General features: G+C 31.2%; 1 protein-coding gene across 4 annotated transcripts in view; it reads right to left on the bottom strand.

The window, feature by feature from the left end:
- LOC127706940 (peroxidase-like protein) overlaps window positions 1-18,305 on the bottom strand; it is a 145,691-nt gene that overhangs the window by 91,695 nt on the left and 35,691 nt on the right. For 3 of the 4 annotated variants that reach the window (XM_052211651.1, XM_052211652.1, XM_052211649.1), the window contains exons 2-5: window positions 9,356-9,535; window positions 8,942-9,170; window positions 680-873; window positions 255-443 (exon numbers count right to left, since the gene is read on the bottom strand). In XM_052211651.1, coding sequence (XP_052067611.1) covers window positions 255-443; window positions 680-873; window positions 8,942-9,170; window positions 9,356-9,506 — 763 coding nt within the window. In that variant the 5' untranslated portion in view covers window positions 9,507-9,535. Of the gene's footprint in view, window positions 1-254; window positions 444-679; window positions 874-8,941; window positions 9,171-9,355; window positions 9,536-13,974; window positions 14,010-18,305 lie in introns of those variants that run through there. The other variant, XM_052211650.1, reaches the window with a different exon arrangement.

The raw sequence follows: 18,305 nt of genomic DNA, 5'->3' as shown, positions 1-18,305 counted from the left end.
ACTTAAGTACACCCAATGTTCATTTCCATTATTTTTGCACCCAAAAAAAAAAAAAAAAAAAAATACCATGAAATTTTTAAACCCTAACGTAGCAGTGCTGTCAAAAATGATCTGTTCAGGATGTCTAGATGTAAATTATTTGAGTAACATGGTCATATTAATACAAACATTAATGTTATAGCAAAAACATTTTCGCTTAAAATATTATTTGTCTTTTTGGAGTCTTTTTATACAGAAACAATTTAAAAATTTACCTTTAAGTATAGGTGTTGATATGAAATCGTGGTCGACAAACTGTCCAAAATGAGTTAAGGATATACTATAAATTCTACTTCTAGGAGGTGATACACCACCATTTAGGACAGCGTTAGATATGTCACGTGGACTAGGGAGGAGGGATCCAAGCACACTACGTATACGTGGAACAGAGCCAGTGTTAAATGCTACAATGAAAAAGACATGTCAAAACTGTGTTGTATATGTATATCAATTTACATGTATACATATTTCATATCGAATTGAAAACAGGAGTCAGAAACATTTTATAAAAGACTAAAAAGCTAAACTCAATACTAAGCAAGACATTACTGGTAAATATTTGAAATATGATCAATGAAATGTTGCATAGTTATTTTAATACCCTTTAGTTTTTTCAACTCAGTCGAAATAATAAACTTACGATCTCCGTATGTAGGTGAGAGAAATCTTGCTTGATTTGTTATAGAGGCTCCCCATAATGGATTGTTTAAGTTGTTGCAAGAGCCATCTGCTGTTCGATAGCGGTCGTTAGGATTACATACAGGGCGACGAACTGGACAATATGGAGCAATCTGTCTGCTGAATTCAGCTGCATCGGGTGTAGCACCTCCAGTTCTGTAATTTGATATATTTATATGTGACATAAGAAGGATGTGGGGTTTGGTGAACGAGTAAACATGTTTGTTTTCTCAGATAATCAATTGATTTGATTTTCAAATAAGAAATTATTCATTCAAACGGTAATAATTATCATTGTTTCATTCATTTGCTCATTTATTATTTTGTAATAAGCAAGTCTGAAATTAAACATACACGCTGGTAAGTTTAAAATTGTGTTATTTTTATGGACATAAGAGAAGACATGGGGTATACACCAATGAGGTAGCATTATTGCGTAACTAAAAACCAAAGACTATATATCAAGAGGTCAACGTGCATTCCTCAAGAATAGATATATATGTATGTGTGTACTTGTAGATACTTCCGTTATTCGGATCACTCCTGGAGAGCTGCGATGGTACAGTGGAATTCGTGTACACTCCATATTGGGATCAATGGAGATGTGTCATTAACATATTTACAAGGAAAATCTCCACCCCAACACAAAGGGAGTGCTAGAACAAGCTTTGACTTGTTATCAATGAAAGAGTAAAACAAAAAGTAAATTCAATGACCGTAAAATTTTGCAATACATCTAAATAGAAAAAAAATATGAACACAACAAATTCGAGGGAAGGGTGGGTTGGGTTAACACTAACCCGTACCTTACCCTGACAACAGTCAAATTTCTAAACCTCACACTAAATCAAAACCTGGTAACTTGAAGCAAATAAATGCCCGAGGGGAGCTACCAGAAGCAATAATGTTTGTATAAACAAAGAGACAATATTGATAAATTTCTATCTCATATATCAAAACCACGTAAAAAAAGATAAATAGGGCGTAGGTACCTATAAAGAATGTTTAAGGGATAATTAATTGATTTTCCTCTCATGTTAGAAAAAGATTGATTGATTCATTAATTGTTGTTTATTGCCACTTTCAGCACTATTGTGCTATTTTGTGGCGGTCCATTTTTTTTGTGGAGGAAGCCGGAGTGGCCGGAGAGAAGCCAGCGACCTTTGGTTGGAAAACTTACAATCCTAGTCAACTAAGATTTGAGTCGAGTTTCTATGTTATGGAAATTTGTACAGTTGCTGATTTTTTTCAGAAATTTCTAATAAAGACTCTTTTGTAATGTGATTTCAATAAAACTTGCACATTTTCGATTTTGACTCAACACTTTGAAACAATGAGAACATTTTGAGAAACAAATTGATTAGCTTAAATTTTAACAATCATTGTACATGTACATATATAGGTAAGCTTTTGTTAATCAAAATTAATTTCAAGAGTCAAATTGCGGAAAAAGTATAGTTTTTTTTTTGTTAAAGGTTTTTTGATTCATTGAGAAATGGAAAAAATAGCTGAATACATCAACTATTGGTACTGGTTTTAAGCTTCATTAGTTTTTTTTTATACAGCACATACATGTTTCAGGAATGGTTTTATTTAAAACAAAAACCTGAGATTCATTATGACATTATGCATAAGAAAGATTATACGAAACTTTCAATCAATTAAATCATGGTGCAGAAACAAGTTGTGTCACCGCTTTTGTAGATATATGTTACATCTATGTTGCACCATTGACAAAACCAAAATCATTAAATTTTGAATCATAAAACCTCTTTTCGTCCGTTTATATGTGCTGCAATGATTTTTTTCACTAGGAAACGACCATTTGATTTTCGAAAAGGGGGAGGGGGGGGGGGGGGTGTTGGATGAGGATTTAGAAAAAAAATGTTTGCCTTGTCTAGGCCTGGTATATATGTAAAGCTGAAAATAAATGATTTTGCCCAAGTCAGACTTAAAATGAATAATTTGCGACACGAAATACCAGAATTTATTGTGAACAAATGTCTGATTCAAATGATTGTCCCCTACTGATATTGTGAGATTGCATGGATATAAAAGAACAAACACATTTTAAATAAAGGAAATAGATTAGATTAAAATCATAAAGCATATTATTAAAAAAAAATTAAAACATTGGTAAAAAGGTCCTTGTTCATAGCACCCGTTGTCAATATGCATAACCGACAAAATAATTAGCAATTGTGTAAAATATATCAGTATCAAATGCTTACAAAAAAAGACAATAGATTCATTTCCAAAAAGAACGATGTTTGGCGGTAGAAAAATTATCTGTTAAACAGATAAGTGTGAAATGTTCTGGTAAGTTTAGAGAGATGTCCTGCATAGTTCGCCTTCAGGTTATTTTGATTGCGAAACTTGAAAACGTTATCATCACTTTTTTATAAGCACACATCTCATGGAATTAATGTTAATATAGTAATGGCATACGTACTTTAAGTCTTCTAACTATGTTATTAATTATAGTTATCAAGTAAGCATAATTTAACTCACGGCTGCATATACTTGTCACATAATTATGTAAATGATTAGTGCATAAATAAGAAGATGTGGTATGAGTGCCAATGAGACAACTATCCATCTAAGTCACAATGTGTAAAAAGTAAACAATTATAGGTCAATTAAAGTAGTCTTCCTTAAGATTACATTACCTACATTTAAATAACATTAATGTGAAAACTAAAGAGTTTGTTACATTACATGGAAAACATACATTCTGAAATATTATTCCTTCATTTAATTAACTTATTCACTTTATTTAAAAAAAGAACAATATACGAACTACCAAACTGTTTTTCTTCCTTCATTTTATTGTGTATATAAGTTGGAAGCCCCTGAAAATCCTTTTCATATATTTGTATAATAAGTTTTAATATAGTGACATTTTTTTTTAACCTCCTTTGAAATTAAAATACGTTTTGTACATCTATCTGCAAGTACACTAAATCTTTTAGTCTGAACAAGTATTTAATGGATACATTGCGAACCAAAAAAGTACAAAGAATAAGTATATAAAATAATCACAAGTGACCTCCGTTTGTATTGAGATAAGTATCACACTTGGTGACTATTCATCTTGATACTAACGCAGTTTCACGGGATTTATTTATAATAGAGGGTCTTATAGGCATGAAACAACCATTTTGTACAGAAATTTAACGGTTCACAATTTTGTTACATTGTATATAATTTCATGTAAAACATGTAAAATGGCAAAACCAGTATGATCGTTGTAAAGATCGTCAGTTTTGTTGACGAAAAAAAAAATACACGTAAAGTAGTGATTACTTAAAACGAAATATGTCTATAATATACCTTTTGTTTCAGAATGATACTATCGTTCACACACGCTGTAAACGTTCATACGCGAAATGGCAAGTCCCACACGTTAACAACACAGCACACTTGCTATCAGTCAATTTCGTTTATGAACGAAGTGGAAATGAACGAAACACGGCATTGACTCAAACGAAATGAACTGAATTCGGAATGAACGAAACACGCAAACGGAATGAATGAAAAACGGAACGAAAACGAAAGAACGAGAACGTTGAATGGTTAAGTAGCTGTAACTACAATTCCGTTATTGCTCCATTTTGATTAAATAGGAAGCTGGTATTATAAAAGTTGTATTTGGAAATTAAATTATATATTTTGTTACACTGTTGTTTTTAATTGACTTTAGACTATTCTTTTAGCGTTATTTTATTTGGCATCCATCGTCAATCAGTCAATAAGCAAGCTAGCATAAGCTGTGGTCCGCATCCCAGAATCCAAAGCAAAAGTGTTCCTGCTACATTTGGTCCCACGATGTGAATGCAGAACTTGAAAGCAACTTTGCTAGTTTATTACTGAAAACTGAAATGGAGCAATGTAGGAATATCATAAAAGTTTATTAATCATGCTTTATTTTGAGGAAAAGCCCTATTCATTTGACGGTGTCAGTATTGATATTACCGGTTATTTTGTACATTTTGAGACAGTTTCTCTTTGGAATCAGTGGAATGATTTTGAGGTGGCATGTCAATTGATAATGGATTTGAGAGGCAATGCTCAAACTGTTTTACGTTTTCTTTAAAGACCACAGTTGTATGATAATGACTGCTTGAAAAATGTACTCATTCAGAGGTTCAATCCTTAAGAGAGTGTGGCATATTTTGAATTTCAATTAAGACTTTGTAGTTTGAAGGAAAACGAAATAATTTCTGAGTTTGGTCAGCGTTTATAGATATAAGTTGATAATGCTTATCTTGATGATTTTTTGCAGATTTAGATGTGTATTTTACTGACTTATTCACTTCATGTTTGAATATTGAGATGGCTACATTTATCACGTTCAGGCTCCCTCATAGTTTAGATGAGACTTTATAATTGGATATGGTATATGAAGCTGTTCATTTTTCTGGTGATCCACTGACAGACTGTGGATAAGACAAAAAGATCAACTTGTTGTCATACTGTTCATACAAGTCTTGAAATTTTGATTAATGTTTTGAAGAAAGAGTAAAATCACAAAGGAAACCTAAACCTAAGAAGTGTCTCAAATTTCATCAGTCAGGTCATGTCAGGTCTAAATGTCAAATATGTCTAAAAAAAAGTTACAGTTTAAAGGTCTGCAGAAAATCAAGTGAATTTCCCCAAATAGACGATATGAAAGAACGATTTGAAACACATATATTGTAGTTCAGATTGTGTTACCTTTGTTTAATGCTTGTTTTTACATTATGTTGCATGTTTACTTTAGGTTTATTTCAGTGTACATATAGATGTCACATACCTCAGTTTGACTGTTTGGCTTTTCTTATTCCAAGAAAAGGATGCGGTGCAACTCGCCTTGATTTTTTAATATCAATTACTTTATTCATCATGGCTCAGTAATCTTATGTGCAGTTTGAAGTGTAGAACGTTAGCAAGTATTAATAGGAATTGGTTTGTTTTATGGGTTGCTGCTCATTTTTCTGGATTGCATGAATTGTAATCTCTAGCTAAATATTTAGTATTTAGAGAGTTTATGGAAGTCCGACTACTTGACTTTTTTTAGTCATGGCAGAAACCAATAGAGTGAAAGTTAAGCCTGAAGTTAGGAACACTTCAAGCGCATACAGATTGACCCGATCCATTATTCAGTACCTTGTACACCATTTGGGCATCGTTCGTTTTTAATTTGAGAACTTTTGCAAAAAAGCTGGGCATCGTCCAATTTTATTTTGTGAAACTTGCATACAGATGGACCCGATTCATCTTCGGTGGCACAACGTTTGTGTTACCGTTATCAACAACGTACGTTGGACTGCAATAATATAACCCGGTGGTACACGTCAAATGTGCAACTGTGAGATTAACATTGGTGGACATTGCCTGGTACAACTTTTTATTAATTTTAACATTATCTGTTCTGTTAGAGTATTCGTAATATCACCGAAGACTGCATACCAAGAAGACATAAAGATCGCGTCTTTTAACAGATGAACCTGATTCTGATTCTGATATGTGCTTTGTGTATGTGTTATACAGTGACATGTTTTTCAAGTGATTTCATATTATATAATTACAAATAAGTTAAATTTTATTGACTTTGATGCTTATAATTTGTTTCAAAAAGACATTTATTTATATTCAGAAATATATTCGCCTTGTTTTGAAAAGTTTAAAAATCTTAATGACCAAAATTTAGAACCTTTGCAGTTATATATGTAGGACTCAAATCTATGGTGGATTCTAGATATATGGCAAATTCCTAATCTAGGGTAAACATGATGTCACAAATGCCAAACAAATCATAAATCTATGGACGATTTTTATTTTCTCCAAATCTATGGCAGATTTTGATAGTACGTATTTTTCCGGGAAGAAGAGTAAACTATAATGTTCACGCCTCCGCTAACGATGACTGTTTTGTTATATAGAAGGAAAGGAAAAGGCCAGTTTCAAGGAACCTAATCCATAAATTAAATTATATTTCAGAATTCGAATTTACGGTAACGGAAATCCCTACAAATGAGAAGATGTACTCATCTGATTCGGATGATATACGAATACTACCGTTCAAACCCATAGTCATTCGTAGCAGCATAATCGCTGGTGCAGGCAATTTCACGCAAATGAATGATTATGTTTTTGGTATTTCGGTGTTTATGTTTCGTGTTTGTTTCCGGTCCTTGCTTTCTTATCCTCGTCTTTGTATCTGGTATTCCCTAGTTTCTTGATTTTACGAGTTTTTACTGTGAGTTTGAAAAGTGTTTTTCTTTTCATTCATTATCTATTTTTATGCTATGCTATTTTTTTGTTATTTTTTTTTATCCCTATGGTACTCTTCAAGTTTGTTTTAAACATAATCTATAGCATTTTTCAGCTTTATTACAGCGACTACCTGTATACTATTGTAGCAAATAATCTTTCTTGAGATTAGAAACTAAAATAAAAAATCGGTCATAGATTTCAAATAACTATTTACATTTTGTTCAGCTATATTTATGTCGAGTACCTGAACTGTAATAGAAATTAGGCTATTTTGAATTAGCCACTTGTTTGAGGCAAGTCATTGGTCATTACAGGGCTTTGACTTAAATCGTCATCAGTTCAAAAAGATTTATAAACGCTCCAATGAATATTAGGTAAAAAAATCAAACTGTTTAATTCTTTTCATACAAACTGCCTTTTGGTTGTTAAGGGACTTGGTTAAATGACAGGGTCAACAATGTACTATGCACAGAATAAGCATGTCCTACTCTGTGCATAGTACATTGTTTGACAGGGTCAACAATGTACTATGCACAGAGTAGGACATGCTTATTCTCCCGGAGCACATCATTTCAAACCTAAAGTCTATGTTAGTGTATGTCACTTCCTTACGAAGAAAATTTTTATGGTTGTCATCACGATTTGGTTGACTATTATTCAATGTTCATTTCACAAATGGTTATGGATATGCTCCCGTTGTCGTACCTCTTATCTGTTTTTCTTATACTGGCTTTACTTAAAGCAGCTTTAGCGATACCCTTTGGACATTTCCACTTATTTAAAGCAACTTTGAAATCATTGGTCAGATATGAACTGACTGGTCTTCCATTTGCAGAAAATCTGCCATAGATTTGAAAACTAGAAATCCACCATGGATTGAAAACTAAAAATTCGCCATAGATTCCGATTCTAAAAATCTGCCATAGTTTGGGATGGCATGACGTCATATTTACCATAGATTAGGAATATGTCATAGATCAGGAACCCACCATAGATTTGAGTCCTACATCTATAAAGTATTTTGTTAGCTTTATCAAATTGTCTGAGGATTGGCTTCCAGTCCAATTGTAGGATAGCCGAGCTTATCCAAATATCCGAATTCCATTTCTATATATTGGAGGTTTATATGCTTAAAGTTGTATTCAGAAAAAAAATTATATTTCATATTTGTACTGTTTTCGTTTCATTTTGTTTAGATAATTTTAGCGTTATTACATTTTGTATCCATCGTCAATCAGTCAATAAGCTGTGGTTCGCATCCACGAATCCCCATCAGAATTGATCCTGTTACACTCGTATTTACAATTTCAAATTTTGCCACAAAAAGTTTTTCCCAACGTATAAAAACGAAGATAATTCGAATATGCCATAAATATAATCCTGTGTTTTCTTGCACATTGAATATTTTCAATTCTTTACTGACGTGTTATATGAGCTTTGATAAACGAATTATGATAGTGGAAGTTTTAGCTGCGTCAAGTGAAAAATTGACTGCTTTATGTAGTAGGCTAACACTGTGTTTGAAATTATATTATTCGGACTTGGTAGCGATTTTTCAATTTTTCAGTTTATAAGTTTTAGTGTAAACATATTTTATTATAGAATTCGTGATGTATAGCCGTCTCATTTATTAAAACCCCACGTCTTCTTTATATTCTGTAGCAATAAAAAAAATTACTTAGATCTCATGAAATGTACAGTCATCGATACAAGAATGATATTTCCACGAGTTAAATGTTTCTTAGCGTGATTCTTGAACATCCAAGAAATTTGATCTCATGATTTGTACGTTGCATAGGAAGTTGTTATATCTAAATTTTGCATTTTTATGTTTTTCCAAATCATAACATATGGAATACTTTATATTTGTTTTACTAGATTAATCTTTACGTGTTCAAAATTTAGGCTACTGGAAATTCCATCAACAAATTTACAATCGAAACATCTAAATCAAACATATAAAAACCTTGTGGCAAAGTTAGAAGTTGCAGTAGTTGATATATCTCCCGCGGAGCCAAAAGCTGCAACTGCCCCTGGGGCTTCTCTTCTTCTACTGAACAAAGCATGGATAGATACTGGGTTGTCTGCTACAGATCCCGATCCCGGGGCGGCAACTCCACCAAGTCCACCACCGGCACCACCAAGTCCACCGACAGCACCACCAAAACCAGCACCACCTCCAGCAGGACCAGCACCTGAATAAATATGATAATGTAATGTCTGGAATGAATGCTTAAATACATTATATGGATATAAAATGTAGTTTTAGATATAGACATTTAAAATGAATAAATGAATTATTGTATTATTGCATTAAAGATTAAAACAAATATTTGTTACTTAATTCAGCAACATATAAATCTATTAATAAATTAATTACCAGATGCTAGCGCAGGTCCACCAGGTCTTCTGGCACTCACTTCCGTTACTGCATCAGCGATTGCTGCTGAAATGTCTCCTGGGCCTTGCGCGTATGCGAAAAGTGTCGTCTGAACAAGAACATAAAGAAGAACATACCAGAGCCCATTCATTGCAAGTTTCCAAGAAATGGTTTAAATTTCTGTAAAATATGTATATATTTAAACAAAATCGGCTTTTTTAGGTAAAACTCTTGCTATTCATCACAGTTACCACAACATACACATCAAATACAACTTGATGAATAGCGATTTTCACAAAAACATTATGATAAATCATACCAAATGTAAAACGTCAGAAGAATAAATCCACTAAATAAAAAAGGAAAAGATTGATTTCTTGTTTATTGTTCAATGTTTAAAAATGAAAATTGTTATTTAATTTCATGCAAATTTTAAAGTAAACCCCCATATGCTATGTGTAATACATGAATCATCTTCCTTGTCACTAAAATTTAAGAGAGATGTGACGATTTCCCCTGTGTTTGTTTCAATCACAAGGTCAGGTCAAAAGTTGTTAAATCTTACTGGAATTTTAATATAAAGAAGTCTATGTAGTGTACTTCAAACTTTTTTTCAATTTGACATAGCTCCATAAAATCAAGTTTTATATAGCGCAACATATTTCTGTTTAAAGCAATTTTGCCTATGTTTCTCTTTTTGTTGTTGTATATTTTTCCATCAGCGGACATCTATAACCAACACCAATCAATTTGTATCTGTAAGACAATAATTTTAAAAATATTTGTATCATTTATTTTGTCATTGGTTAATAGATTGTCTTCTCATTCATATTTTGATAAAGCTTTATTTTGGCGTTTATACTTTGTTAAATAAATTTAGAATAAACCACATGATCATTAATGTACATGCATGAAGCTGTGATACTGTAAACTTGTTGAGATTAAAACACTTTTGAAAAATGTTCATCTCAAGAAATAATTTCATGGGGAAATTGGCCTTAAATTTTTCTTCTCAAAATATGTGTCCCTCAACGCTAGATAAAATTTTTTACATAAAGAAATATATTCAAACAGTGTCCAATATGGTTGCAAAAAAACGTAAAATTTGCAATACAGTCACGTGAAAAAAATAACTGACGCAAACTTTTGACCACATTTATGTCAGCATATAGGTGATATGAGAATGTAACGTTAGTCTCGCAAAGGAAGGCATTACCAGAAGTAATACTGTCGTGTTCGGACAATATATACAGGACTGCACAATTCTTTTCGTTCAGAGGTAAAACGTTGTAACCAGCAACAATTTTTGGTTTTACATGAAGTAGAACACATTACTGTAATAATGCTATAAAAAGTCTATTAAAACCAGTGTCAAATCGACATTTGATATTTGTCTTTTTAGGTTGCCTTTGGTTTTATGACCCAAATTAAAACTTGACAGGAACAGTGGTGGATATTCTGTATAAGAAATTTTCTTATTCCGATCGAATCTGATACAAACATTGCATAGATAAACAGAAACAAATTTATAATCTATATCACGGATTGAATGTAAATAATCCGAATTTAATATTCCGATTAATCTACGTTCGTTTTTTTTTTCAGATATGGCTTAGATGCACACGTATTAAAAAAACAGGTTAAATGCGCGCACAACTTTAAAGTAATGTACAAGAATTTGAAACTTGTGCGCATTACTTTGAAACTGATCCACACGACTTTAAAACTGTCGTGCTCGACTTTCAATCTGGTGTGCAAGACTTTGAAACTGGTGTGGAGCACTTTCATCTGGTGCGATCTACTTTATATCTGGTTCGCACCACTTTTAAACTATTGCGCACGAATCTTAAACTGGTGAGCTCGAATGTCCAATAAAAATGTAATTTTTTCTCCAAATATTGATATGATTCAAATATGTTTGTTTTGTTTGTTGGAATTCGGATTAGGGTTGGTTTGTGACAAAATATTCCATATACATGTCAATATTATGAGGTATAGTTGGTTATGGTCAATAATATTTAAGTAATCTGCTCATACACTTTCTTTATCATTACTATCTTAATATCAACGAAAAATTAACTTTTTCTTGATATAACAGATCTCTAATGAGATATGAATCAAATTAACATCACAAGCAGGTCAACATTTATTATATAATTCTGGACATAATATAAACATCTGTTCGTATACAACTTGACAATTAGCCTTTCTTTCGGACAGTCCGATATTTGGCTATAATAATCAAGAAATTTACGCTGCCATAGCATCAACGAGTACTACTTATAAGCTTGAATTAAAGCTGGCTCGCCAAAATGCGAATATTCCCTTAATAGAAAAGTTTTTACGACTTTAAAAACTTTGAAATGTTTAATAAAACTTATATAATTAATATAATTAATTGAATATTGATAAAAAAATCTTGTTTAAAAATAATTGCTGTTTTAATATTTAGTAAGTAATTGAAAATTCATGTCTAATTTTATTATTGTTCTTCAATTTGTTTTAACGTTCAAATTATATTTCATCTTATATCGTTACTACTTTTTCTTTCCTTTTCTTTATCAAAAAGATCCGAACCTCTTCTCACTGGGTGTTGCCGGCCTGTCTCTACAACGACAAAAATGCCTTATACCATCTCGGGCATTGCAACCTGCTATTCTCCCCGAAATGAAGAAATCTAGGTTCTGCTCTCACAGAAGTTGTTCTTCTGTTGAGAGTTAGATAGAAAAACTCAAGTGAGGACTATGTTACAGTGCCACACACTTCATTTAATTTAATTCTTGTTTACCATAAATGCCGGAAAACCTTAAAAGCGGATACCAAACATCTTTTGGAGATGTGAATTAAATATAAACAAGACACCAAGCAACATGCCCAGGATTCAAATCATTCGGACTGACACACTGTTTTCGTGACTTTCGGACAGTATCTGTTTGTTTTTAATAAGTGATGATTTTTTCTGACATTACTTAAAATGCATGATAATACAACGGTAGCAACAATTTAAAGGATAACAAAGAACTTTAATAGAGCTCTGGAATATTATAATGCATTATTTTCAAAGACACAAAGCACAGTTATCATCATTAGTGACACTAGGAACTAAAAAGTTATATTGTTGTGTATTTTCATTTTAACGTATATTTTCATCAACTGTAAGTAAACCAAAATTTAAAATTTAAATGTATGTAACTTTTGAATATAAATCGTTATTTAAAAATTTCGGCTATGAAACAAGATGTTTATTTTTATTTTCATAAATCGTTTCATTTCAGATTCTGTGAATTTCAAGCAATAGTTTATACTTAAATTCTGTTAAAAAAATAACTGTCTTATTCAATTGTGATAAAATCTTGTAAATTGTAATACGAAAATCGTTATTACATGGAATAGCTTTGCAGGATGATAATAATTTAAAACTTTAGTTTGTTTTTTCAAACGCGTGTCAATTATCAATTTGCCTACAATCATTTCTAAGTAACATTTCATTTTATTCTTAGAGCTGAAATTTATATAATATTATCAGATTATGTTACATTTCTGATAGTAAGTAAGTGAAATATTTGAAGCAAGAGTAAGAGTTGTCTTGTTGCCATCACATAGAGTAAGAAGACATATATATATATAATTAGCTATAGATATAGATATAGATAAATGATCACATCAATGTATAAGCATCGACTACCCAAAAAAGAAGGGACACTCCAATTGGCCATCATAAGGGTTAATATTTTTAAAAAGTATACATAAGCATTGGTTACTAGTACCTCAGAATAAGAACACCACAAACGGATTCAAATATAAATAAGAAGATGTGGTATGAGTGCCAATGAGACAATTCTCCATCCAAGTCACAATGTGTAAAAAGTAAACAATTATAGGTTAAAGTACGGCCTTCAACACGGAGCTTTGGCTCACACCGAACAGCAAGCTATAAAGGGCCCCAAAATGACTAGTGTAAACCAATTCAAACAAGGAAACCAATGGTCTAATCTATATAAAAAACGAGAAACGAGAAACACTTATGAACCACATCAACAATCGACAACCACTGAATAGTAACTTAGAGATTGTAAAAAGCAAGATTTTCTGTTCAATGTATTTTCAATGACTTCATCATAATTTATAATGTTAGTAACATTTTGTTGAAGTAATTACATGCATCTTTTAAAATTTAATATTATCAATGTAACCAGGTTAAGATATTACAAATGTATATTATGCTTGTTTAGCTGTTCCGTTCTTGCTTAAGTTTTTTGTTATATATAAAAATAATGAAAAATAAAATATACCAAAAAAATTAAGCAAGCAGAGAAAAGCTAAACAAACATAATATAATATCCTAACCTTGTTACGTATATCTGATAAGGTATATGTTTATTGCCATTGTTTGCAGCATTTAGTATTTTATTTAATCTGAAGTTAATTGATGACACTAATTTTTTATTTATACAATTTTTTCTTAACGAGGTCAAAATGCAATGTCTAAGCTGTCGCTTGTAAATCTAAATCAATCCATTGTTTAGTAATTATATGTATCAAAATAAAAGCTTAACTAACAGACCCCGAAACAATTTAAATAGTAACAGAAGAAGGCATTATAATTCAATTCTACCTACTGTTAGTCCTTTTAGTCAGTTTACTGCTTAATTGGAAAAATCAAATTGATTCTCAATTTCCTCGAATTTAAACAACAAATGATATTGAAATTTATCATCGAATGGACTATATGTTGCCAAAGCAGTCAATTGTAACACAACTAATTCTATTTAATTGATGTATATAACAACTAAAAAAAAACCCAAAAAGACCGTGAATTTTTCCTTGTAAATACATCACTTAAATGTAGATTAAAAAAAAAAAAAAAACCACACAAAGAAAATAAGTATAAACATAGCGGTTTATAAATGAACGCATATCTATTATGATCATTATGCACTCAATACTCACAACAAGATTCATTATATGTGGAAAAAAATCGGTATTAATGAAAACTTAAAACCTATATGTAATGACTATGAGCAATTTGTGGTGGAAGGGAACTGGTGTGAATTGACATGTCATGCACTATTTGACATATAATTTGTTTTCAATGAGGATCTGAATAGGGAGAAGGGTAGGGGTCTTTCCTTTATTTTATATTTGTTTAGGCCATTTTCTTTAAACATTATTTGTTTGTCCATTATTCTCTCCTTTTTACAAATAGTTTATCACCCTTTAATTTCTATTCTCTATCTATTAGCCTATTTTTTCTATTCAAACATATTTTTATCTTTTCTGTAGACCCCAGTCAGATCCTTTTCCATAGGGAGTCATCTTATCAAAGAAATTTAACTTAACAGAAGAAGTCATTATGGTGGCCTTTCGTAATTTTATTGTTCCTTCTTTTAGTCCTTTCAGTTGGTTTATTACTTAATTAAAAGATTCATCTCGGTTCTCAATTTCTACGAATTTAAACAACAAATCACATTGAAATTTATCATGAAATGGACTATTTATTGTCAAAGCAATCAATTGTAACGAAAACGTTCTCCATGGGGATAAAAGAGAGATAAAAGTATCTAAACTTTATTCGAATTTTAAAACTATCAATAATGACATTATTTTCAACCCATTGATATTATAGTTGCTAGAAATATAATTTATGTATTTCAGTACAATGTCTTTACCGATTGTTACAATTGAGTTTGTGCTAATAAATATTTGCCTTGTCTCGTCAGGAATTTGTTTTGTTTGTCCATCTTTTACAATTTGTGTGTTGCCAATAAAGTTGCAAGTATGATGCTTCCAGCATGTTTGAATAAATACTTAAACGACCTGAACAAAATAGGACAAAATCTTCAATAATTAATTTTCCAAACAAATTTAACTGAATTCCGCATATACACAATAATTCAATTTAACCGGCTTTGCATTGAAAGAGACACCACTTCCAATTGCGTCGGGAATATTGAGATGAATGGTCGTCACTTATGATGAGAATTGTGGAAATCCAAGTAAATCAGTTAAAATTTTAGTTTTTGGTATACTAACCATAGGTCTAACACATACATGACATGCATGAATAAAAAAAGTAAAGAGAGAACCAGAAACAAAATGAAAAAATGGAACTACACAGCATATTTATGAAAATGAAATTTAAACATATGCATATTATGCATAAACCCCAAATTTTGTTCCTGTTAACTTTCTGAACTAATTTTTGTAAACCACATGAACCACAGGAACGTACTTAAGATCTTTAGTTTCAATCTCTAAATTTTCATGAAGACGCCACTTTAAGTAGGGAAACATGTCGACCTATATAAAATATTGAGTTTGAGGTTCTTTTTGTATTTTGTTTTTTGTTTTAATGTCGTTATATATGGTGAACATGTTTAATTTTGAAACGAGACGAACTGTCTCATAGATATAAACCCTAAATAATAATGAAGGATTATAGTTAATATATATCTTCCGGCATCTAATAAAATATTGTATGTTGAATTGCTTAAAATTTAGCCAAATAAAGACTCATATCTAATACATGTGATTTTTATTTTCAAATAATGACATGAAGTGGTCGTTCTATTAATGGTCATACTTCCATTCAAGGAGGATTCGTACGTTAAAAGTTTGAAACATATCCTTAAGAGTATGTTTCAGATTTTAAGACGCTTTTTCGTCACAAAAGTAACTGATCCGCTCTTATTTAATGTTTGGTTTTCTCAGAATGCATGATAAATTTGTTATGATACGAAAACTTAACTTTTCTTCTGAATGTTTTATGATTGCTTACATCATATACATACATATTTCGATGTTTTATTACATTTTCTCGTTTGAAGTTAGGTTTTTCCAAGAATGCATGATAACATGATTATGATACGATAATTTAACTCTTCTTTTGAATGTTTTATGAATGCTTACATCATATACATACATATGTTGATGTTTTATTGCATGATCTCATTTGAAGATAGGTTTTCATAGAATGCATGATACCATTGGTATGATACGATAATTCAACGTTTCTTCTGAATGTTTTCCAATTGTTTACAACATACATATATACATGGATTTTTTTTATGTTTTATGACATTATCACATTTGAAGTTAGGTTTATAAAAATGCAGATAAACGGATTACATGAATGTCTGTTTGTATGAATTTAATGATGATTTTCACAATTCTTTTAAATATAAATATTTCGGGTCGTAAAATATTTTAAACTATTTTCCATGATCAATCATTGGTAGAAAGTATTATTTTTGTTGATACGTGGAACATTGTGTATCTCGTTAAATGTATCAGAATGTATAAAAAGCACATGGTCTCAGAGAACAACTGAATTCACATGATTTCGAATTCTACTTCTAATATTACGCGGTCACCATTAATATACTGAGGATTGTGCCACTTTTGGGTGCGCATGTAAATAATTTATAAAGAAAGACAATATATTTTGCTTTTTATTCGATACACATGTACAATGTAGTTCAAACATCCTGGACGGTGTTATATAATGCATTAATATAGAGCTACATGTATGCTCTAAAAGAATTCCCAGCAGGCACACAACGTTGAAGCAACGTTGAAAATATGTTGAAATTTGGTTGTAGCGTTGATCAACGTAAAATCAATGTTGTCTCAACGTCAATCCTATCAACGTTTAAATCACGTTGTTGAATCAACGTTGATTCGTGGTTAAAAATATCAACGTTGAACTGTCAACGTTGAATCAACATTGAATTTAAGTTAATGCTTGCAATGTTTTGATAGGTCGAAATAATAACGTTGATAAAAGGTTTATTTAAGGTTGATGACTTTAAGTGTCGACCGAAATTTCATTCCAGGTGAGATTGAATCATTTTATATATAAACAACTTTGCAGGAATTATAGGGAATAAATGTTAATAATTTGGAATTCACCAGAACATGGTATTGTTTTACATATTGATTTTCATTATTGATTTCTCTTTTTGTTTATTTTTTTTTTATTACTATAGAAACCGCAAGTCAAGCCATATGCATAGATCTTCCGTGTTCTATTCCTGAAATATCCTCTCCAACAATGTTTTGACAAAGACATATAAAATTCTTCCTGTTTAAATAATCACATTTTATTGATATTGGTTTACTGATGTTTTTGAATAAATTAAATGATTACTGTTGCATGTGTACTATATAAATCTTCAAATGTACACGATAAGAGCGAATGAATTAACTTACGCGAAAGAGATTTCTTTTTTCTAATTTGCGCATGCGTATGAGGCCGACATTTCGAATTTATATGCGCCAATATGATTACCACAACAAGTTAACAGTTGCTCGAAGCAGTGCAAAGTAAGTATACTTTTCATTCATTGTTTGCTTTAATAATAGTTATATGATAATTTAATGTAAACAGTATTGTAGCTGTAATTATTCGCTGTCCCCGCAAGTATGGCAAATAATTATAACCCCTTTTTTGAAGTTCACCTATGTAATCTCAAACTCGATATTTTATATGTTGATGTAATTTAAAGTCAAAGATTTACAACGCATGGCATTCTTGAACTCGAAATAGATTTAAAACAAACAAATTATTTTCTCTGCATCAGAATAGATGTCACTCACAGCATGTATTCCGAAGATTTACTAATCATGTGACGCAATACGTACGGCGGATAAGAAACACGTGTGACCATAACAAATTAATACACAATCAGCTGACCAATTTCAAAGTGGTTTATTTGATACTGAGTTATGATAAAGTCGAAATAGATGCTTGTTCAATCGACCGTACTGAATTATTACAGCCCAAAAAATTCAAGGAAATAGACAATATTCCTTAGTTGTAATATCTAAACATAACCTATATGCATGTATACGTAAAATTTAAAAAAGACGTATCACGTCGGAAAGACTTGAATTTATTGCAGTTTGAAGAAGAATGTAAACAAAGGTTCAAAGTTGAACTACTGCTTGA

Source organism: Mytilus californianus, unplaced genomic scaffold, assembly GCF_021869535.1.
Source record: "Mytilus californianus isolate M0D057914Y unplaced genomic scaffold, xbMytCali1.0.p SCAF_6, whole genome shotgun sequence".
Classification (NCBI taxonomy): Eukaryota; Metazoa; Mollusca; class Bivalvia; order Mytilida; family Mytilidae; genus Mytilus; species Mytilus californianus.
This window is presented reverse-complemented; position numbering and strand designations above follow the sequence as displayed.